This window comes from Mobula birostris, chromosome 4, assembly GCF_030028105.1.
Source record: "Mobula birostris isolate sMobBir1 chromosome 4, sMobBir1.hap1, whole genome shotgun sequence".
Lineage (NCBI taxonomy): Eukaryota > Metazoa > Chordata > Chondrichthyes > Myliobatiformes > Myliobatidae > Mobula > Mobula birostris.
In genome coordinates this window covers 53,956,582-53,981,103 of record NC_092373.1, presented here as the reverse complement: position 1 = coordinate 53,981,103, position 24,522 = coordinate 53,956,582, and the positions used below count along the sequence as shown (strand labels likewise).

Here is a 24,522-nt window from a genome sequence, read left to right as displayed (position 1 = left end):
GCTGTGTTTAACACAATGATCCCTTAGAAGCAGGTGGATAAACTGTCCTCATTGGGACTCAATACCCCTCTCTGTAAACCTCATCAGCAACAATGAGGAATTAGCCTACAGAGAGGAGGTAGACAGGCTTGTCATATGGTGGTAGACAAGAGACAACTGTGGACTTCAGTAAGGCACAGGTCAACCACTCTCCATTGCACATCAATGGCTCTGAAGCATAAAGTTCCTTAATGTTCACACAACACTCACCTGGACCCACAACATCGAACTTTCTGAGAAGACTCAGGTGTGCCCCGCTTCTAATAACTTTCTACAGGAACACCACTGAGTGCCCTGTCTGGCTGCATCATTGTGGGGTGCACAAGCTGCAAGATCCTACAAAGGATAGCAAAAGATCCCGCAGGAATCACCAGGATCTCCCTCTCCTGTGTGTGTGTGTGTGTGTGTGTGAGAGACAGTGCTCAAGGCACTGTTGAGGATCCCGACCACGCATCTCACAATCTCTGAACCACTACTGTCAGGAAGGAGGTACAGGAGCATCGGGACTAGGACTGGCAGACTAGGTAACAGCTTCACACTTCAGGCTATGAGACTGATAAATACCACAAAACCACTAAGGTCTCATCACTAAGACAGAGAGCTGTTTACTATTTACCTGTGCTGCACACATGGATTTTGAATTTATTTTATTAACTTATTAATGCTAATATTGTTTTATGTGCTGTGTATGATATGCTTTTCTGGGTGTACACTGGATGGAGGAACATTGTTCCATTTGGTTGTATATATGCAAAGTCAGATGATAATAAACTTGAACTTGAGCTGCTCATCTTCCTTCAGCAGAAATTGTTTTGTTATTTTATGTGTTGGGTTCTTAGATGGACCGCAGCAACTGGATCTTTCACCACTGACTAATTCTCTCCATCCAAGGCTGTCCTTCACCCCAGCAGGACTCAGGCTAATGGTTGCAGGAAATAGTAGCATTACCCATACTATATTACCCGCTTTCCATAACACATTTCTCTTGCCCAACTATTCCACATACACAAAACTCCTGAAAAATCAAACACTAATTCAATAGTGAAGATATTCATTAACATTAGCAATTTTCATTAACAAATAAAATTTAAGAATGCCCAACATTTACACTTACCAGATTCCCTAAGAATGTTGTGAGCCTCAAAGTCTGCCTGCCGAAGTGTGCTAAGCACTCCGGTTGTTAGAAAAGTCGGTGTTACATCTGTAATGGGTTCTCGGATCTGTGGTCCAAAAATGTACACAGCTCTGAAAGAACATTAACAGAACAAAATTGATAGCAAAAAAATACATCAGTTGTTTTGTGAAGCTAACAATGACTTCCATAATTTAATTTATTAAAATTTAAAACATACCTGTTAATATTATGACACATTCGTGGAATAAGCCTGGCCAAGAACATGAGAGAATCCCAGTGTGGTGCATCCTTACTAGATAAACCACAAACATAGCTATATGATCTGCAGTCACCCTGCAAGAAAATTTTATTTTAGAGAATTACTGTTAACAGGAAATCCAGTTGTATAGGTAATACAATTATTTTTCCTTGAAAGCAATTAAGACTGAAATAGCTCTAAGTAGTAGCCCCTCAAATTCCATACGATATATGTGTGCGAGAATGGGTGCACACAAAGCTGCTGAGAAGCCCCTATGTCTCTATATTTAAATATCCTTAGTGTGGAAGTCATGCTAAGGCAAGAAAAGCCTGGGGTAGTTGTAGTCAAGCAATACCTTTGAAGTGAGATCGCTGGAGGAACTTCTGCTTACTACAGAGAGATAGGCTGGGTTGATTACAACAGTGTGTGCTCAAACCACACAAGTGAGGCCTCCGTAGTGAGACACTTCCAGGAAAGTCTTCCTAAAAACACAGCATCCCTTTACACAATACAGGGTGCCAGAGACAGGCGAGACAACAGAAGATGTGAAACATACCCAACAGCCAAGGCCCTTTATTAATTTCAAAATATCATTAGCAGTCCATTTGAAGTTTCGATTGACTTTAATACCTCTATTGTGAATGGTGACCGATCTTGCAAGTAAGGAATTCAAACAAACAATTTACAATAATCAACATCTGTAACCGATAAGCCAATTCTGTATAAAAATAGTTTTTGGTTCAGACTTCAGAATAATGTGGGTAACAGGTGCCCATGCTGTTCTCCTCGTACATAAAAAGCTTGGGTCTTAACAGCACACGTGTTCTGGGCCCAATTATTTTAGTTAGTTTATCAGTGACAACAATTACATTGACATTACCACTAAAGATACTTGGCTCCCTTGCTACTGGATCAAGGTCTCACTTACCAATTCACCGTGGTATGAGTGTGCAACAGCTAACCAGATTAACTGAAAATAAAATCAACCTCTACACCTCTATACAACTTCCATGACCAGGACCACAAACCTCACAATTTCAATAACAGACTTTAATGGCAATTTATGATTCAGAAACTTGGGTTTTGACACCAACATCCTAGTCCTAAGTTTAACATCGGGATAGGCAATGGCCAGTTCTAATTTTGCACTCTAATTATGAAATCTATGGATTTAACCAAGGAGGATGGTTTCCATTCTGACCAGGGAAGGGACAAATCTATACTGAGGAAGCAAACTGATCCTTTTGTGGGAAGAGGCACAACCTCCTTCCTGGTAAGGGATGACCATTGAGAGAGCTGGAGGAGCCAACTCCAACAGGATCTAATCAAAATGTTTGAATCACGATTCTACCCTAACCACAAACTTCAGCAGAGACAAAAACACAAGTCCTAACAACCATATCCCCATTACCAACACTGGCAACTGTTTATTTTATATCATCACCCAAGAGACTGCAAAGATAGCTGTATCACTCACACTAGGAAATGCATCACCTAATCCATTCTAATATCTCCATCCACTTGACCCACAAAGACCTCAGTATTTCCATCATTACTGTACACAGATTACTTTGCTCTTTCAAATTGATGGGATATTAAATTGAAATAGCTTCAAATGTTTCTAATTTCAGAACAATTATGTTGAGTATAGAGAAGATACACAAGTCAGGGACTATACAAGGACTAGAGGACCTAAAGGGCAGTTTAAACTACACATTTAAAAAAAATAAAACCTTGAAATGAAAGGTTTGTCAATTTAGCCATTCTTAAACTACTAACCTGTACTCCAACAGTCTTAATCGGCAGCAAGAAGGCATTGAGCGAATGCAGACTTGTAATTTGCATCAACTTTTCTTGTTCTTCGTCAGTTGTACAGGACTTGACCCTCTGAAGTAAAGTGTGTGGCTGTACAAGAACATATTACAAATGCTTAAGAGTTTTGCATTAATTTCTGTAAACAGGATCTTTATGCTGTTTTCAGGAAAGAATATAAGAAACAGCTCAGAGGATTTGGATCCAACTGGTTGTCCCAAATATCCCCAATGACTTTACTGAATGACTTGCCTGGCCAACTCAGAGGACTTCTGGGTCAAACACACTGGAGGGGCCAATGACTCAGATCGTAAAAGCAATTACAGTTCCAGAACTTAATGCTGATGGCAGCAGGTTTATTTGTGCAGTATGCTATATTCAACCAAACCATACTATTGAATTCCAAAATTTCTTCAGTTTATGTTCCCCATCTGCTACACACAACTGAATATTATACCAATTTCAAACCACAACACTAATGCACACTCAGTTTCTACATATAATATGCAACTGAACCCCATAATTTCACAGCAGTTAACATTAAAGAATTTGATTCCAGAATCAGATGGTCTGTGGTGCTTATTCACTTTCTTAAAAAAAAGTGCCACAATTCCACACCTTGACAACAAAGGAGTGAGATTCTCTTCACCCTTCATTTTTATTTGTATCAAGCAGTCTCAAGTTATTTACTTCGTAAACCCACACACTGGAGAAAACAAGTTTCTCAATTTTATTGAAATCATCATGTACGAATCATCATGGGTGAGGCTACACTTCGAGTACTTGTGTACAGTCTTGGTCACTATTATAAAAAAAGATGTGATTAAACTGGAAGAGTGTACAGGAGATATACAAGGAAATGCTAGGGACTATACGAGGACTAGAGGGCCTAAAATACAATTTATAGTAATTTTATGTCTTTGCATCCTATTGGTGTCACTAAACAAATTCCACAACATAAATCAGTGATAATAAATCTGATTTTGATTCAGTCTAAATGGAGAGGCTGGTCTTTATTCTAGGAAACATAGGAGAATGTTTATATTATGAGGCATAAGTAACAGTGGAGGAGCCCCAAATTAGAGTGCATAGGTTCATGCAGATGGTGGAGAGTAAATGGAATGATCTGCTAGATGAAGTGGTTGAGGCAGGTACAATAGTATAATTTATGAAGTACTCTGATAGGTACATGGACAGGCAAGGATTGGAGGGATATGGGCCACATCAGGAATCAGGACTAATTGGGAGGCACTGTGGTTCACATGCACTCATTGGGACAAAGGGCTAGACGCTCCATGATTCTGTAAAGTCACCTTTTAACGTCCTTTATTCGTCAACAATTTTGACCTCCCTTGCAAAACTAGTAAAATTCTGGTAAACTACAAGAATTTTACTTTTCAAACATGTGTTCCCAAAAGTATATTAAGAATTTTGCTTGAGTCCCCTTTTATTGTATGCTTCACCTCTATACTAAGTAGTTAATATTTTTTTTAAACCACTTTATCAGCCTACTTTCATCCTCCATCTTGAATACTGGACAGATAGACACATCCAGTTTAAAAATGACATAGCTTCTCTTCTAATTATAGCACAACAATTTTAGGAAGTTAAGGTAAGCTATGGATAACTAATGGCAATATAAATACACACCATAAACTGCTAGAATTTCTGCACTGTATTAAATATTATAACAGAAAAAGGCAAAGAAGCTCTTCAAATATGCCTCCCTAAACGTATCGGTTTGCTCAAGTTTGCCAAGTACAACAAAACGTTACCTGAGATAACTGTTCACTCAAGTGTTAATACCTTGTGAAATTCCCACTAAGTGAAACTTAATGAATCTGAAGACTATGTTTTAGCAAATACAGGTGCCTTGTTGAAAGCCTATAAACGTTACAACCCTGGGTTTCATTAGTTAAGTAAACTAATACCAGTTTCTCTTCAAACCCACAGTTGAAGAAACCCACAAGCCACAAGTGAGGTTATTCAGCTCAGTAGCGCAATACTTTCACCTAATTTCAGGAAAATCTAGCAATACTTCATATACCAGACTTTAAAGCCTGAGCAAATAGATTTAATTGTATTTGTCTTCTTTTGAAAACACTGATGCTTTGTTAGGTACCTGACAATGGCCATTCCCAAATGATAGATTTCCTCATAGGAGGACATCTTCTTTTAAAAAAAATGTAGTGTGAAATCATTATCAAAGGGTCAGGATGCATACACACCCATTGTTATCAATATCACAATACAAGACTTCAGGCCATGATCATCATGAAGTTAAGATAAAGTCACTATCTGCCTATAGTTCAGTTAAAAAGCTGCAAGTTTATTCTGATAAGACATTTAACAAGGAACATGTTGTGTTAAAACTGAAAAAGCAAGTGCTCTCTAAATTGTTGAAAAGGCAAGTAGTATCAACCAGTGCTTACCTTTTTCACACTAGCAGAGAAATCAGCTACTATTTTCAGAATGTTGTTAGTTTCTGCAAAGTCCTTGCAAATATAAGGCTCATCAGCACATATTATTCTAATGGCAAGACCTGGGCCTTTTAAAAGAAAATTCAATGCAAGTCAAAAAATATTAATACTGTAAATATTATATAAATACAGGACAGTGCTTAATTTACCTGGAAATGGATGCCTTGAAACAATATCTTCAGGAAGACCCAGTTCTCTGCCTAATGCCCTGACTTCATCTTTGTGAAAATCTTTCAAAGGCTCTATCACTTTACCCTACAATAATGAATATTTAATTATTGTTTTAATTTAACTTATAAAGTATAAACACAAGCATGCAATTGTTCAATATTGCACTTTCAGAACATGGCTTACAATTGCAATATGCAATGAAGCTACAAAATCACCTTGCTAGTAGCCAACTCTCTAGAGAAATATATCTAAAAATAAAGGATCAATTAATTTAAACATTGAATGACATTACTGCTTTTCTTTTAAACTAAATGAAACAAACATGCAGAGAGTTTATTAATTTTGTTTTAGTGAAGAAACAAGGCTGATAAAATTCACTAACCTCTTCCCTCAATTTTCTTATTAATTCTGTGTCATTATGATGAGTTTTGATGACATCTGCTTTCCCACTTGCTTCTATAGATGCACTTTCAATTAAATCTGGCCTCAAAGTACCTTGGGCAAGGTAGACTTCTTCAGGTTTCAGATTCATTTCCCCAATTACTTCATTTGCAACCTACAAAATAATTTGGAAAAACTTATGCTAACCTTCTTTCACACAATTTTGAAACAATGCACAAAAATTAAAATGCTACAATTAATTCAAGAAGTACCTTCACAAAAGTATCCCCAATTATTTTTCTTTTCTCTTCTGGGTTTGTCGTCATATTTAGGGTTTTACTTATTCTCTTTCTGGGGGTTCTGTCTTCTTCCGAAATTGGAAGAGTTGTTGTCCCATTGTAGAATGCATGTGCAGCATTAACCACTGAAAATTTAAATTATGGTATGAAATGTGCAAAATAAACAAGCTTACAGTCTCCATACATAATTAAAAACTGACTGTAGAATGTTAAAGCTATATTTAATTATGTTTGCTACGCATACAAACAAAACATTTTGGCCCATAAGAGCTTGCATCAAACTGGTGTTCTGCGTACTAATAATAGGCCAAAGCTTGCATTATCTGCAAGATAACTAGGAATTCAGAACATTACTTGTCACCGGCAGCCAGCCAGAAAAGATCCTCTTTATTCCCACTCTTTGCGTTTTGCCACTGAAGCAATCTTCTGTTTATGCCAGTAGCTTTCCTATAATACCATGTGCTCTTATCTTGTTAGATGGGCTCTGGAAAGGAGAACCTACAACTGGAGGCCACATTTTTAAAACAAAAGAAATATAAGGTTGCTGTTTGTGGAAGCAGAAGATAGGTACTTGGTAGACACGAGAGTTTATAAAAACACGATTGAGATTAAAATCGGATCAGCTTGATCTTATTAAATGGCAGAGCAGGCTTCATTAGCCAAGTGGTCTGCTGCTAATTGCAATACTTGTTATCCCATGTTTGAATACAGACACTTAAGATTCAGAGTTAAGTTCATTCTGTAAAGTAACAATGTGTAGGGGAAACTCAAGGATTGAGCAGTATTTGGTGCTGGGGGTATGGGGAGGAATTATTGACATTTCAATAATGTCCACCCTGCCTTTAAATTCACTTGGTCCAACCCCGATACCTCTGTCCCCTTTCTCAATCTCTCTGCTTCCATTTCTAGAGACAGTATTGGGCCCGCTACTTTTCACTTTTATGTTAATGATCTGGACGGCAGAATTGATGGCTTTGTGGCCCAGTTTGCAGACAATAAAAGATAGATGCAGAGGCAAATGGTGTTTAGAAAGCAGTATTGAAGGACTTGGACTGATTAAGAGAATGGACAAAGTGGCAGATGGAATACAGTGTAGTTAAGTGCACGGTTCTCTACTTTGATTAAAGGAATAAAAGCACAGGCTGTTTTCTAGACAGGGGCAAATTTAGAAATTTGAGGTGCAAAGGGACTTAGAAGTTCTAGTAGAGGATTTCCTGATAAAAGATTAGCTTTATTTGTCACAAGTATATCAGTGAAGTGTGTCATTTGCATCAATCAGTGAGGATTGTGCTGAGTAGCCCACAAGTGTTGTCACACTTCTGATACAAACACAGTGAGCCCCACAAATCGATAACTCCAACCCACCTGGAGGAAAAAGAAGCAGCCACAGGGAGAATATACAGACTCTTTACAGAGAGCAGTGGGAGTTGAACCCTGATTGGTGATTACTGGTACTGCTACTAGCCTTACTCACCACGCTGCCCCACCTCAAAAGGTTAACTTGTAGGTTGAGTCAGTAGTAAGGGAAGTAAATACAACATCAGCATTCATTTTGAGAGGGCTAGAATACCAAAGGATGTAACAGTCATGTTTTATAAAGCATTGGTCAGACTGCATTTGGAGTAAGCAGTTTAGGGCCCCATATGTAAGAAAGAATGTGGTGGCATTGGAGAAGACCCAGATGGGTTCACGAGAATGAACTTGGGATGGAAAGGGATATTGTACGAGGGGTGTTTGATGACTCTGAGCCTTATTGCATTTACTGGAGCTTAGAAGAATGTTGGGGGAAGGAGGGGCAGACAGAGAGGAAGGAATATCTCATTGAACCTTACTGAATACTAAAATGCCTAGATATAGAAAAGTACAGAGCAAGACGTTTCCAATTGTGAGAGTCTAACACCAGAGGACGCAGCCTCAGAATAGGAGGATATCCCTTTAAAACAGAGGTGAGGAGAATCTTCTTTAGTCGCGGGTGGTGAATCTGGAATTCATTGACACAAACTACTGTGGAGACCAAGTCTCTAAATAACTTGAAAAAAAAGTCTGTTATGCAAACAACACGAACACGGCTTTGAAAATCTAATAAGTCTGTGCTTGGCCGTTTTGTGGCACAGCAGTCAACTCCCTCTCTCTTCGCCTTCTGAGAAAAGCACTGTTATTCATCTTCCATCATTTCAATGTAACTTCTCATCCCTCTGGCAATTATAATTCACTGTCCACCCCTATACCAGCTGAGAATAGTTTAGCCCAGAGTGGTTAATGTGTGGAATTCGTTGTCACAGGCAGCTGTGGAGGTGAAGTCATTGGATATATTCAAAATGGAGGTTGATAGGTTCTTAATTAATGGGGGGCATCAAGGTTATGGGAAGGCGGCAAGAAAATTGGGTTGAAATGGAAAATAAATCAGTCATGATCGAATAGCAAAGCAGACTCAACCAAATGAACAGCTCTCTTATAGCCTGATGTAAATAAGTATTAGCCAAATAAATAATGAAGCTGATGAACTCAAAAGCTGATAAACCCCAACCATATAATTTCCTACGTCCTAAGTTTTGAATGAGATGGCTGTAAATATGGTGAATGCTTCTGAAATAGTTGAGATTCTTAACTATTCTTGTGAAGCAAACATGACCGTACTATTTAAAGACAAAGAACAGGATCCTGTCAACTGCCTTGTCTAATGTGAGTAGTAGGAAATGGTGGAATCTATAATGAAGACAGAACAACTCAAAATAAGTTTGTGCAGATTTATGCAATGGAGATCATGTTTATTAACCAGTTTCAGTTGCACTCAATAGTTAATGAATTCTCTTTGCATAAATTACAGGGCTTGGAAGTGCGCCCAAACCATTCACAAGCTTCATGAGCAATTTGGCCGAGGTGGTCAAATGCCACATTTTCAAACTTGTTGATAAACTAAATCAGCAAGATTATAACTATGAAGAATGTAGAGACTTCAAGAGATACAGACAAGCTGAGTAATGGGAAAGACAGCAGATGGAAACGAATGTGTAGTTTCAGAAGATGAATTGAGACCAAAATCAGAGCAGAGTACAAAGGGATGGATGTCCTATTCATGTTACTTTCTCACGCTCTCACATGATGTACACATATCTCTGTGTCTCTTTATATTTGCTACTCTACTATATATTGCCTACCTTGATTCACTGACAAATTTATCAATCCTATATTTGGTGCCTACAACCAAGTTACTTATATATATTGCAAGACACTGAGGCCACGGCACCAGATCCTATGCTACTTCAGTTGTAACATCTTACCAAATGAAAAATGCCCATTTACATCTAACCTGTTTCCTATAAGCAATCCAGTCTTTTATCTATGTTAATATTACCACCTATTATAAGTTTTGTTTCATCTCAGGCTTTGTGGAAAACACTTTATCAATGTCTTCTGGACATCTATGCATATACACCAGTACCCTTTACCCACAGCATGCTACTTCTCCAAAGAACAGTAACTATATTTGTGAACATAAGTTTTTAATAACAGTTTCCAACATTTTCTGCATTACAGAAGCTAAAAGGCTTGTGTCTTTCTGATGTTTTGTTTGAAAGGTAGGATTTAACAGCTGAAATTTTCCAATCTAATGAAACCTTCCAAGTCTGGGAAGTTGCAAAAACTATTGAATCTGCAACTCCATTAGGTACATCTTTCAAGGATGATATCCATCATGAGCTTAAGGTTTGTTAGCATGCAACACCTTCAATTTTTCTCAGTACCACTTCCAGGAGATTGTAATTCTCTTCAACCCCCATCCCCTCAAAGTTCCACAAATTTTCAATGAATAGAGCCACCATGTTTATTTCAATTCCTCCGTTGTGCCAGAATTTTCATCTAGGCCACAGCAGCATTGGTATTCCACCGCAGGATTATAAGATTTTCATCACAGTGTAAAATGATGCCTGGAATCCCCTAACCTCTCCACTCAGATGTTACACTGACAACTTGTCTAACAGAAAAAGTCCTACGTCACCAAAACCCTTGCAAACTAAGTTATTAAACTTCCCATTAACCTCCTCTGCTTCAGTGGAAATGATATTGCTATCTCAAATCACTCCCAGAATTATGATTTACTTTCTCTGGCATCATCGCAACTTAATCTTGAACTACATAAACAATACATGTTCAGAGGACTATACTAATGTTGACAAGGATATTCTCATAAATGTTAACATACCAGTTAAAGTGGATTTTATTTTTACCTTTGACTTTAATACCAAGTTTCCTCAAAGCTTCTTCCACACACTGGCTCTCTCTCTTCCGCATGAAACCATTGTCTATATGAAGAGCGATAATTTGATCCTGGTTCAGAGCCTTATTCAACAAGGCTGTGCAAACAGTAGAATCTACACCTCCACTCAGTAAAACCTAGGGATCAAGACGTAAATTTAAGTGCGAACTGCAGTTTATCCATTAAAGAAAATGTCTATAAGTAACTTACATTCCTGATTATTACAGACACTTTATGCTAACAATGAAGCCTACCAAAACTTTGGAATGTCCAACCGTCCTTTGTATTTCTCGTATACATTCTGCTTCTCTATTCTGGACTGTGAATGTTCCACTGCAACCGGCTATGTCAAATAAGAAATTCTTCAAAATATCTTTCCCATGCTGTGTCAGGTCAACTTCTGGATGAAACTGAACACCATAGAGCTTCTTTGATTCGTTTGCTATTGCTATAGCAAATTCAAACAAAATTAACATTCAGATTAATTTCTGTGAAATGCCATCTCTTGCAAACAAGCAACAAATATGTTTTATTTTCAAATAATCATTCTAAAATACATTCCTTTAGAAAAAAATGCACTTTTAAGCCATAGTAAGCAAATTTGCATCTGTCGGTCTCTTTACACTCAAGGTACTTTATCTACATCACTGACCAGTCAAACACACCCATATACACACACACCTTCTGAATGCCATGTCCAGAATTAAGCACCTGAAAAAGCAAAGCAAACTACTAGTCTACTTAAATGTAGATGTTTTTCTTACAATTGCTCTTTCGTGTAAATATTGTGTATAATTTATGCTTAATTTAGGCTTTATTGTGTATGCAGCTTATAGGATGCTGAGATGCTGCTACAAGCAAGTTTTTATTGCACCTGTGCTTACATATACTCATGCATACGTAAATAAACTTGACTAATCAATCCTGTGACAGTTTGCAAATTTGAAAATAAAAAAGTCTATGTGAACAACACCAACACATCTTTGACAATCTAATGTCTGTGATTGGCCATTTTGTGGCCCTTTTCACTTCCCCTTGTGAGAAACACCACTCATCTTCCATTATTTCCAGTGTGGCTTCTCATCAATCTGGTGCTATACACTTTATTACAGGCAATTATAAGTCACTGCCCACCCCTATACCAGCTGAGAGAGGGGAATGTGTGGAATTAATTGTCACAGATGGCTGTGGAGGTGAAGCCAATGGGTATATTCAAAACAGAGGTTGATAGGTTCTTAATTAGTAAGGGCATCAAGGTTACAGGGAGAAGGCAAGAAAATGGGGTTGAAAGGGAAAATAAACAGCTCTATTTCCATCTTTAATACCTTTATTCTTTTCCCTTTCAGGGTTCTTTTCAAGATCCTGACCTGGAGTTACACGCTGACTACGGTTCTTTGCGGGAATGGGACCCGCTCTCAGGGTTTCATAACCGGCCGTTGTTGTTCAGCACGCCAAGGGCTCGGCCTAAGTATATGGCTCAGCTTTGGAAGCCTAGGATCTCGGGCCTCTGCAGACGGGTGGATCGAGGGTCGGTATCAAGACTGTATGTCGTTGGGGGAGTCGGAATATCTGTGGCTATGTGCCCAGAGACACGTGATCCTTGAGCACAGGGCTGGAAAAAAGCAACTTGGCGGACTTTTAACATTGTAATCCAGCGAGTTGTTTGTTATGTCTCCCCGTTTGCTGTGAAAACAGAGACACCTCTTTTTCCCTTATTAGGGAGAGAGAACCCATGGTATATTGAATACCTGGTGAAATGCAAAGCCTTTGGGGTAACTGCAAGTCTGTGTCCTTATCGTTGCTTTGCTCACGCTTGAGTGTTAGGTGCTTTTTTTTTTGCCAGTGGGAAGAAGGGAGGCTGTTGCTTGCTGCGGCTGCTTACGCGTGCACACGCGCGGGGGGGACGGGGACTTATGGGTTCTAACATTTGACTGTTGTTCTTCCTTTGGGGCACTCCTCTGTATTCGTGGATGGTTGTGAAGAAAATGCATTTCAGGATATATATTGTATACATTTCTCTGACATTAAGTGTACCTTTAAAACCTTAAACCAGCCATGATGGAATGGCAGAGGAGACTCAGTTGGCAAATGGCCTAATTCTGCTTCTATGTTTTGTGGTCTTGTACACAAAGATACATTTAGCTTCTAAGAGCCCAATAGCGTAGTTAATAGAGCTTACAGCTCCACCCACCCAGTTCATTCTTGGTCAGCAATGCTACATGGAGCTTGCATGTTCTCCTCTGCCGTGTGCATTGCTCTCAATACTCAGTTTTCTACCATATCCCAAACAGACAGGTTGGTAGGTTCAAAGCCCTAGTGCAGAATCTGGTGAAAGCTAAAGGAATGCAAAAAGAACAGATTTCAGGGAAATTAGTGGCAGAATAGGACCACTCTGGAATTGGTACTAGCTCAGTGGGCTGAAATGGCCTCCATGCATTGCAAGGAAATTAAAAAATATCAATAAAGCCAGGTTAGATTAATTAATTTAGACAATATTTTAAAGCAATTTCATATTGTAAACAGTTTGATTATGCATAAAATCTGGCAAGTAAAACAACAACCAAATAGAAAGCACAGTGAACTACGGATACTGAAGTAGCAGAAGTTTCTCCACAATGATTCCTCCCTTGGAGAATGTCCAAGAAATCCAAGAAATTATCTGAAGTAGAGGATTGAGACTGGAGTACAAAATAGTTTTCCTTTATTGGATACTACATTGGAAAAAAGGTGCAAAAGCCTCCACCTCCCATGAATTACTTTGTTTGACCCCCGCCACCCCTCCCCCCCACCGTCTATCAGGAATTTCCTGTGAAAAGTGATTTTCCCCCAAGTCAGCTATAGCAGCTACAGAATCCACTGTGCTTATTATATTTATTTACGGCTCTAGAAACTGATCCCAGAGCTTGGCAGAGAAAATTCAGTAACGATTGGGCATAGTTAAATAAAAATCACCACACACACACGATAATGACTACTTGAAATCAGAATGCTAAAACAGCATACATATTACCAAGAGGCTATTCTAAAACATCTATCACACTGCAATAAAAAGGTACAAACGTGGTGAAACAGGGATTCATTGACTGGATTTAAGTATACCTGCTGCAATATTTCCAGACTGTGCAACAACTTTGAAGCCTTCAGCCACCTTATCCACACTGTCACCATGAGTGAGCAACACAAGCTCATCTTTCTGTAGACCTCTAACGAAAGGAAAGACAAGTGTACAGAAACAAAACATTATGTTGCATTATGTCAAAGCATAAACTATTTTAACTGATAATTTTAATACAATTGCATGTCCTAATTAGAATGCCATCTGTACCTGAATAGCGAACAACTATTGTCCACATTGATTGTAAACACACCATCTTCCCTCACACTTTTTCTTTGCACTGTACCTCCAAAAACTTTATTCATCATCTGTAAAATAAAAGCACCATTATGCTCCAATAATCTCCCACATAATACTAGGAATTCTAATCTATCATATGGAAGACAAGTAGCAAGAATAAATTACATTAGTAAAGGCCCTGCTCCTTTATACTCAATTTTAACAAAATATAGTATATCCAATACATCAAAGAGAAATTAATGTTAATGACCAGTTTAATAACAAACATATTAGCAAAGTGAATGTGCATAATACCTGCATGCCATAGCAGATTCCAAGAACAGGTTTCCCAATTGTAAATATTGCTGGATCAAACCAGGGAGCATCTTCTGCATAGACTGAACTTGGCCCCCCAGATATGATGATGGCTCTGGAACATTTTTGAAACAGGAATGCAATGTACATCAAGGCATTTTAATAAGACTGTCAGCGAAATTAGTTATTTCAAATAGTTAGAAATTTAGAGTTTAATTCCAGTAGTAAAATAAAGGAACAAAATATTCCATACAACAAAACAAACAAGCAGAGTAATCTTAGCAACAAAACAAGATTACTGCTGTATTAAAAAATACACAATTGGGAGAATTTGCTATCCAAGAATTTAAAGCCGCTTAAGAAACTTGGTTAATGGTTTTTATTTTTTTGTTCAGTTCCCAAACCCTTGAAACTAGACGGCATTATGAACATACCATTTTACACAGGGAAGCTTTCAACAGCCCTCAAGTTGTGAAGTTATCTGGATCCACATGAAAATGCATATAATCTAGTTCAGGAACTACCAATCAGATTTACACCAAAAACAAAACTGGCCTGGATTTTGTTGTCAGTGGCAAGACAACTACACACTGCCGGCTTAAACAACACACACAAAATGCTGGAGGATCTCAGTAGGCCAGGCATTTATCGAAAAGAGTAGTCGACATTTCGGGCTGAGAACCTTCATCAGGACTGTACAATTTTTCCAGTCCTAATGAAGGATCTGGCCCGAAACGTTGACTGTACTCTTTTCCATAGATGCTGCCTGGCCTGCTGCGTTTCACTAGCACTGTGTACATTGTTTGGAATTCCCACATCTTCAGATTTTCTCTTGTTTGTGACTGCCAGTTTAAAGTGATCTTTTGAATCCTACAACTCTGATATTAAGGTGATTGAGCAGCCAATCATTGAAGAATTGTCAAAAATAATCTAAAGGCAACATTTTAAGCCTGCCAGAGTGAAAAGAGTTTGATGAAATACTGCAGGATTTCCTTTAACTCCTTCGAAAAGTTTTGTTTTGAACGACTTCAACGCTCATAGGAGATGAAATGCACGAGGCAATAGCTGAGACTTGTACCACTAATTTTGAAAAGCAGGGGAAAAAAAAAACATGCACATGAATTCCTTGTTCTCAACTCTGTCATAACTCCTGGACGCTGCTGATTTTCTCCCCGAAAACTGAAATATTTTACCACCAAAATTAGTCTTCGAATTTGGATCAACAAAATGCAAACACAATGAACTGTTTAAATCCTTAAGAATACTAAGGGAATGGGATTAGATACATTTACCCGAACTGAGGAGCCTACAGCTAGTTGTGCCAGTGTGAGCATAAATTATCATCTATTTTATTTACGGGGTCTTAAATATGTACAAAAGTTGCTAATATTCAGTTGTTGCTTATTGTTCATGAATGGGATTTTAAAAGGAAATTTGAGATTAGAAATTGAACAAATATTGATGTAAAAGCAAGCTTTTGCCCCTTCTTAGCAAGATTATATTATTGAAAATGTTAATTAACCAGAAAAAAAATTACGACAAAAATATACATGGCCAAGACTTACCGAAAACCATTTTCTTTGATTGCAAAAGCAGGTGTCTCTAACGGCAAGATTTCTGACTGTACAAAGAGTTCTCTCACACGCCGGTCAATTACTTTTCCATACTGCGCTCCTGCATCAAGAATCACTAAAGCACCTTCATATTGATGTCTAACATCCTTGATGTCACCTCCAGAACTCTCCTGTTCAGAAGGAAACAACTTAAGGAAATATTTCAAAATGTTAAGGAAAAAAGCTCCTGGAAAAGATTGCAACACCTACCATCGTACTCTTCAAAGCAATATATTTTGCAAAAAAAAGCACAAATGACTCCAAAATCAAAAACTCTTTTTGGACACAAAATAATTGCTTAACTCCTATTCCAATATACCATCAAACAGGAGTCAACGTGACACTGTTTAAAAGCCTGGATTTGGGTGATCTTTCCAAAGTTTGCTACAATAAATGTGTAGGTTAAAAAAAAACTAGCCATTTGGTCTTGCGAGGAAAGTTTTAACCTACAGGAAGGTAAAGATGGAATGGCCATTGGACAGAAAAATTGTAAATGGAATTTGATCCAATGGGATGCAAGTAAAAAAAGAGTAGCAACACGGCAAGATTATCAAATAGTGCAGAGGAACAAAAGAACCATGTACTTAAGAAGTGTACATGAACATTATCAACATGAGGAGGAGCATAACTCAGCTCCTTGAATCTCGCCCATCATTTAGTAAGATCATGGCTGTCTACCAGCAAACTGAACTCCACATTCCCAACACCTGCGGTAGCAGACTATGTTAACAAGGCATATGAAATGTTTTCTTTTTAATAACCAACTGGACAATAAGAACTGGAAGCTTACAAGAAATTGTACAAAAGCCCTCCTTCCGGTATAGAAAAGACATAATTTCATGGAAGTGCTATCCAATAGAATTATCAGTATTTTGCCCAGTCCTGAAAACTACACAAGATAGTAAGATAGGGTGTTTTTTTTTGGAACAGACACGCCATGAGTAGACTTACGGAAGCACACTGAATTATGAGGGCCTAGACAGTAAGTAAGGACCCACTTCCTTCCAAAAACTAGATTGCTTAAACTAATTAATAAAAAATTAGATGGGAGATAAGGAACTTATTTCCACCCAGCAGGTAATGCAAGATTGAAGCTCACTGACTGAAAGGGTGATAGAGCAGAACATTTCATAACATTGAAATCATACTTGAATTTCAGCTTGAAATGTGATGCCACAGACTGTGCTGAAAGGTGGGATTAGGTTGAATAGTTTTTCCAACAGCCTGACCTGTGTCAGATTTTCTTTGAATCAGAAGCAACAATTTTGACATCTTTTTCAGGGATAAAGGCAATGCCTGCTTACAAATCACTTCAAATCTTAGAAATATAGTTCCTCTAAATGTTCTAGAAACAAATCGACCCAGCACTTAACACTTCTCTTCCTCTACTGTGAAAAGAGCTAGAAGATATTGGCTAGTGCCAGAAAATTATGAATGAAATAGTTAAAACTATCTTTGAAAATTTCTAAATTGTAATTTCATGTCCCAATCCAAACCATTAATGAAAAACTATATTCAACTATGTCACATAAATTTAGTTTAAAAGTTAACTATCTAAAATGAACTGCACATCTTAAGAACAAGTAAACTTATCCCTTGGCCCTCTGAGCACACTCACTATTCAATATGGCAGTTTATCCTTTCATTAAGTTCACTCTTTCACTTGATTCCTTTTGAGTCCAAGATCAACTAATTTCAATTTTGAAGATACTCGGTCCTCTGCATGCAAGTTATTATAGTTTAAAATCCAACTTCCAAATCAGCCACTTTATTTATATTACAATACCCATAAACCAAAACCAATTCATAAAAGTTAATGCAGCTTAAATTTAATCTAAATCAAAAGATGCATAGGAGAATCATCACTTTGAAGAATAAGCACTCTTACAATTATCTTGGTTAGCAGGATCAATCCTGTTTTTGGAAAAGCATACAACAGATCACTGTCACACTGAGACAATCTTTTTTTATAGAGGGCATTAGTTAAAGCCTTCAGATAAGGATAATTATTTCAAAAGATTAAGTCAATGGAAACATCCCACATCATTGTGAGATAAACAAGGAACTCCCAGTGCATCTCCTAATATTTCTCCTTCAACTATCAGGGAGATCTTCCCTGTTGTGTACGTACATCTACCGATGCTTCTGGACACATCTTCAGTGATGTTCCTGGAATCATCAGGTGTTTCGGGTCTTTCAACATCATACAACCTCCTCCTGGTGACCCAGCTGGGGCTGATCAGACCCCAGCTTGTGTCCAGATGGCTAGCTACTTATGACTCCATGGCTCCCCTCTTTTGAGTCACAGCCATCTTGAGGCCCTCTTGGCCGCATCGGTTGTACTGCGGATGGCTCTTCTCTTCCTCTCTCCCTTGACGCCCAAAATGCTGAAGGCTCATACTAAAGAACGGGCTATGAATCCCCTACAACCAACCTCCACTGGGAGACACCTCGCTCTCCATCCAGCCTGCTGACCAGTCCTGTGTACTTGGAGAGCTTCCTTTCAAAGGCCTCTTCCAAGCTATCTTCCCATGGGACTGTCAGCTCCAGCAGCACCACTTGCTTAGACACTAGGACAATGTCTGGTCGCAGGGTGGTGGCTGCGATATGGTTGGGGAACTAAATCGGTTGGAATTCCTTGAGGAAGTAACAAGCGGGGTAGACAACAGAGAGACATTGGACACTATCTACTTGGATTTTCAGGTTATTGGACAAGGTACGTCACACAAGGTTGCCAACAAAGCAGCCCATGGTATTTACAAGAAAGCTACTGGCATGGATAGAAGATGCAAAGAGTGGGATTAACAGTATCCTTTTCTGGTCAGCTGCCAGTGACTAGTGGTATTCCACAGAGATTAGTGCTGGGTGTACCACTTTTCACATTATATGATAACGATCTGGATAATGGAATTGATGGCTTTGTGGCCAAGTTTGTGCATGATACAAAAAGATAGGTGGAGGGGTGCGTAGTGTTGAGGAAGCAGAGAATCTGCAGAAAGATGGACAGATTGGAAAAATAGACAAAGTGGCAGAAGGAATAAAGGTGTAGACAACTATCGAAACAGAGAGCAAATTCAGAAATCAGAAGTACAAGGGAGTTGGAAGTCCTAGTGCAGGATTTTATAAAGGTTAACTTGCAGGTTAAATTGGTGGTAAGGCAGGCCAATACAATATTAGAAAAGAGGACTAGAATATATAAAATAAAAATTGCAACAATGATGTTTTACAAGACATTGGTCAGACCACATTTGGACTATTGTCAGCAGTTTTTGACCTTGATGTGTCGGTGATGAAGAGAGTACAGAGGAGTTTACAAGAAAGACCCTAGGAATGAAAGGGTTAACATAAGGCTTTTTTTTAAGATGGCTTTGGGCATGTACACGCTGGAGATTAGAAAGGTGGTGATGGTGGTGGAGGCGGGGTGGGGGGGGAAGAGAAAGAACAGACATTTTATTGAAACCTACGAAATATTGAAAGGCCTGGAAAGTGTGGATGTGCAGAATATTTCCAGTAGTGCGAGAGTTTAGGACCAGAGAACATACCCTTAGAATAAAAGGAGGTACTTTTTATGAGGAGCTATATATTTATCCAGAGGGTGATGCAAGTGTGGAACTAATAGACACAGATGGCTGTGGTGGTCAAGTTATTCGGTATTTTTAAAAGCGAAGGATGATAGAAAGTTCCAGGAAAAAGTCACGAGACGGAAAATAAATCAGCCACGATTAAATGGCGGAGCAGACACAATGGACTGAATAGCCTAATTCCACTTTTATGTCCTACGGTGAAAGGAAGACCTGCAAATTGATTCCCACAGTTATCCAATATAGGTTACTTCTTGTACTACAACTATCATATGTAAAGCTTTAGAATGCCCAGAGAACTAAAGTAATATAAATATTTAGTATCTTGTTGCTGACTCTCAACCCCTTGGGAACAAATGAATACCTTGACAAATAGAAAGTTTAAGAGCAGGCTTAAGAGGAAATCAGGAGAGCAAAAAGATGGAATGAGATGGATCTGGCTGGAAGGGTGAAAGATATATAGACTTTAGTAAGGCCTTTGACAAAATCCTTCAGGCATGGCTAATCTGGAAAATTTGGCTGGATGGAATGCGGGGTGAGCTAGTGAGGTGGATTCAAAATTGGATCAATGAGAGTAAACACAGTGATGGTTGAAGGTCCATTCTCTGACTGGAGGCCTGTGACTAGTGGGTTACCCAGGTCTGTGTTGGAACCTGTATTCATTATTCATGTAAGTTATTTGGATGTGAATATGCATGGCACAATTAGCAAGTTTGTTGATAATAAATTAGAGCGTATTGTGAATCAGTTAGATATCTTGATCAGCTGGACATGTGGATTGAGGAACAGCAAATGGGTTTCAACTTGGATAAGTGAGAAGTGATAATTTTGTCATTCAATTCAGGATATGTTGTCTATACAGGTATGCGTCGCTGAATGTCCACGATACGTTCTGTGAAATCGGACGTTATGTGATTTGGACGTTGTGCAAACACCATATTAAATACTTAGCAAACCGATATGGAGTTCTATAGTGTACCTGTATGAACTAAATAGTCAATAACTTGCACTAAAACTGTATATTGTACATTAGTGGTCACCAACCTCTTTAAGCCCAAGATCCCCTACCTCGACCTTAGCAAAAGGCAAGATCTACCCACTAAATGGTTTAGAGAAAAAAAAGCTCAGATTGTACTTCCAATTTGAGGCCTTTTATTTGGGCTAATTGTATTTGAATTACACAAAATACTTTTGTCAAACTTTCAAATTAATTCAAACAAGGAAACACTGTAACTAGCATATCTTTGTTTAAGAATATTACAACACTTCACACCTTTAATTCTAAGTTTCATTATTTAATTTTATTTCAACACGAAAAATAAATGAATAAAAATTGACTGTTGCACTCAGTGTGATGACTGGTGCAGAATACTTTCTGCTAGTTCCCTGAAATTTGGCTAACTACAGACAGCCAGTCTGAGACAGTCTGTGAGGTGTATGTCAGTAAGACAGCTCCTGTACTTAGATTTAATAATTTTCATCTGTGAAAATGCAATTTCACATAGATAAGTTGACCCAAAGTAGGCACTGACTTTTAGGGCTATAAAACCAACGCACACACCGTGCATTGCTGGGGCCCCATCAGTAGTAATTGCCACCAGTTTATGAATGGGGATGTCATTTTCACAGACATTTTTTTAAACTCATTGTAAATATCCTCACCTCTTGTTCTCTCTAATTGCGAAAGATTGAGGAAGTCCTCCTTTGTTGTAAAATACTGGAAAGCCATTCTGACAAATACAACAAGCTGAGCTGTTTGCATTACATCCAGGGATTCATCAAACTGTAGTGAACAACATTCACAGAGTGACAAGTCCTTTAACACTTGTCGATCCACGTACTCTGACAGTGACTCTACCCTCCTTGTCACTGTTGCAGGGCCAAGCGGTATATCATGTATTGCGGTTGTGATGTCGTTTTTGTTTTTAAAGTCAAGGAAAAATCTCTGCGGTAATGGCCATTGCTTCCTTGAATAAATCGGCATCTGTAAAAGGCTTCTTGTGTTTAGCCAAAAGGTGACTTACACAAAATGATGTTTCAATAGCAGCCTTATTTTGAGCAGCATGTTTTGTGAAAAATGATTGCTGGGCCTTCAAACCCGATTTCAGCTCCTCAACTTTCTTGGCACGAATTGTGCTCTTTGGGGGGGGGGTAGGTGTCTTTAAATTTCTGGTGGTTGGTGTTGTGGTGTCACTCCAGATTCTCTTTTAGTCAGTGCTTGTGTTTGGTGGCACAATATACAATTACATTTGTGTTTCACCAAGGTAAATAGAAATTCCTCATCCCATTCTGGATGGCCGTCTCGACTTCACCACACCTTGTTCCCATTCCAACCTTACTCCTTCCGAACGCCCTGCTCTCCACTCCCTCCACACTAATTCTAACCTTACTATAAAACCCGCCAATAAGTGGGGTGCTGTTGCAGTCCGGCGCACTGACCTCTACCTTGCCGAGGCAGAGCGACAACTCACGGATCCCTCCTCTTATTTACCCCTCGATCGTGACCCCACTAAGGAGCACCAGGCCATTGTCTCCCACACCATCACCAACTTTATCCACTCAGGGGATCTCCCATCCACTGCTACCAACCTCATAGTTCCCACACCCCACACTTCCCGTTTCTACCTCCTACCCAAGATCCACAAACCTGCCTGCCCTGGCAGACCTATTGTCTCAGCTTGCTCCTGCCCCACCGAACTCATTTCTGCATACCTTGACATGGTTTTATCCCCTCCTTGTTCAATCCCTTCCTACCTATGTTTGTGACACTTCTCACGCTCTGAAACTTTTCAATGATTTTAAGTTCCCTGGCCTTCACCGCTTTATTTTCACCATGGATGTCCAGTCCCTATACACTTCCATCCCCCATCAAGAAGGTCTCAAAGCTCTCCGCTTCTTTTTGGATTCCAGACCTAACCAGTTCCCCTCTACCACCACTCTGCTCCATCTAGCGGAATTAGTCCCTACTCTTAATAACTTCTCCTTTGGCTCCTCCCACTTCCTCCAAACTAAATGTGTAGCTATGGGCACCCGTATGGGTCCTAGCTATGCCTGCCTTTTTGTTGGCTTTGTGGAACAATCTATGTTCCAAACCTATTCTGGTATCTGTCCCCCACTTTTCCTTCGCTACATTGACGACTGCATTGGTGCTGCTTCCTGCACGCATGCTGAGCTCGTTGACTTTATTAACTTTGCCTCCAACTTTCACCCTGCCCTCAAGTTTACCTGGTCCATTCCCGACACCTCCCTCCCCTCTCTAAATCTTTCTGTCTCTATCTCTGGAGACAGCTTACCACTGATGTCTACTATAAGCCTACTAACTCTCACAGCTATCTGGACTATTCCTCTTCTCACCCTGTCTCTTGCAAAAATGCCATCCCCTTCTCGCAATTCCTCCATCTCCGCCGCATCTGCTCTCAGGATGAGGCTTTTCATTCCAGGATGAGGGAGATGTCCTCCTTTTTCAAAGAAAGGGGCTTCCCTTCCTCCATCATCAACTCTGCTCTCAAACGCATCTCCCCCATTTCACGCACATCTGCTCTCAGTCCATCCTCCCGCCACCCCACTAGGAATAGGGTTCCCCTGGTCCTCACCTACCACCCCACCAGCCTCCAGGTCCAACATATTATTCTTCATAACTTCTGACACCTCCAACGGGATCCCACCACTAAGCACATCTTTCCCTCTCCACCTCTCTCTGCTTTCCGCAGGGATCGCTCCCTACACGACTCCCTTGCCCATTCGTCCCCCCCATCCCTCCCCACTGATCTCCCTCCTGGCACTTATCCTTGTAAGCGGAACAAGTGCTACACATGCCCTTACACTTCCTCCCTCACCACCACTCAGGGACCCAGACAGTCCTTCCAGGTGAGGCGACACTTCACCTGTGAGTCAACTGGTGTGATATACTGCATCCGGTGCTCCCGATGTGGCCTTCTATATATATTGGCGAGACCCAACGCAGACTGGGAGATCATTTTGCTGAACACCTATGCTCTGTCTGCCAGAGAAAGCAGGGTCTCCCAGTGGCCACACATTTTAATTCCACGTCCCATTCCCATTCTGCTATGTCTATCCACGGCCTCCTCTACTATAAAGATGAAGCCACACTCAGGTTGGAGGAACACCTTACATTCCGTCTGGGTAGCCTCCAACCTGATGGCATGAACATTGACTTCTCAAACTTCCGCTAATGCCCCACCTCCCCCCATACCCCATCCGTTATTTATATACACACATTCTTTTTCTCGCTCCTTTTTCTCTCTCTGTCTCCCTCAATATACCCTTGCCCATCCTCTGGGTTTTCCCCTCCCCTCCCCTTTTTTTCTTTCTTCCTGGGCCTCCTGTCCCATGATCCTCTCATATCCCTTTTGCCAATCAACTATCCAGCACTTGGCTCCCTCCCTCTCCCTCCTGTCTTCTATCATTTTGGATCTCCCCCTCCCACTTTCAAATCTGTTACTAGCTCTTCTTTCAGTTAGTGCTGACGAAGGGTCTCAGCCCGAAATGTCGACTGTACCACTTCCTAGAGATGCTGCCTGGCCTGCTGGGTTCACCAGCAACTTTGATGTGTGTTGTTTGAATTTCCAGCATCTGCAGAATTCCTCGTATTTGTATGTGTTCACCTTCTTTCGTGGAGCCTCCGCCATGCCATCAGGATATCACGAGTGCCATCTATCAGTGGTCCCCAACCTCCGGGCCACGGACCAATACCGATCCGCAAAGAGTGCAGCAGTAGTCGGAATGCACCCAGCACATCTTTAAGAAAAAAGCCAAAATAAACAAGTTAATTAATTAGATGCCACCCGGCAAGTAAATGTTGGCCCAGATCAGAGGCGAACGCCGAATGCTTTGCCTCTGATCTGGGCC

General features: G+C 39.8%; 1 protein-coding gene across 2 annotated transcripts in view; it reads right to left on the bottom strand.

Moving 5' to 3' along the window:
- Window positions 1–24,522, bottom strand: part of gmps (guanine monophosphate synthase) — a 60,906-nt gene that overhangs the window by 4,116 nt on the left and 32,268 nt on the right. For both annotated transcript variants that reach the window (XM_072255362.1, XM_072255360.1), the window contains exons 2-14: window positions 16,025–16,203; window positions 14,460–14,574; window positions 14,136–14,233; window positions 13,910–14,013; window positions 11,065–11,258; window positions 10,782–10,947; window positions 6,529–6,680; window positions 6,258–6,431; window positions 5,854–5,959; window positions 5,657–5,772; window positions 3,192–3,317; window positions 1,392–1,507; window positions 1,154–1,284 (exon numbers count right to left, since the gene is read on the bottom strand). In XM_072255362.1, coding sequence (XP_072111463.1) covers window positions 1,154–1,284; window positions 1,392–1,507; window positions 3,192–3,317; window positions 5,657–5,772; window positions 5,854–5,959; window positions 6,258–6,431; window positions 6,529–6,680; window positions 10,782–10,947; window positions 11,065–11,258; window positions 13,910–14,013; window positions 14,136–14,233; window positions 14,460–14,574; window positions 16,025–16,203 — 1,777 coding nt within the window. The remainder of the gene's footprint in view (window positions 1–1,153; window positions 1,285–1,391; window positions 1,508–3,191; window positions 3,318–5,656; window positions 5,773–5,853; window positions 5,960–6,257; window positions 6,432–6,528; window positions 6,681–10,781; window positions 10,948–11,064; window positions 11,259–13,909; window positions 14,014–14,135; window positions 14,234–14,459; window positions 14,575–16,024; window positions 16,204–24,522) is intronic.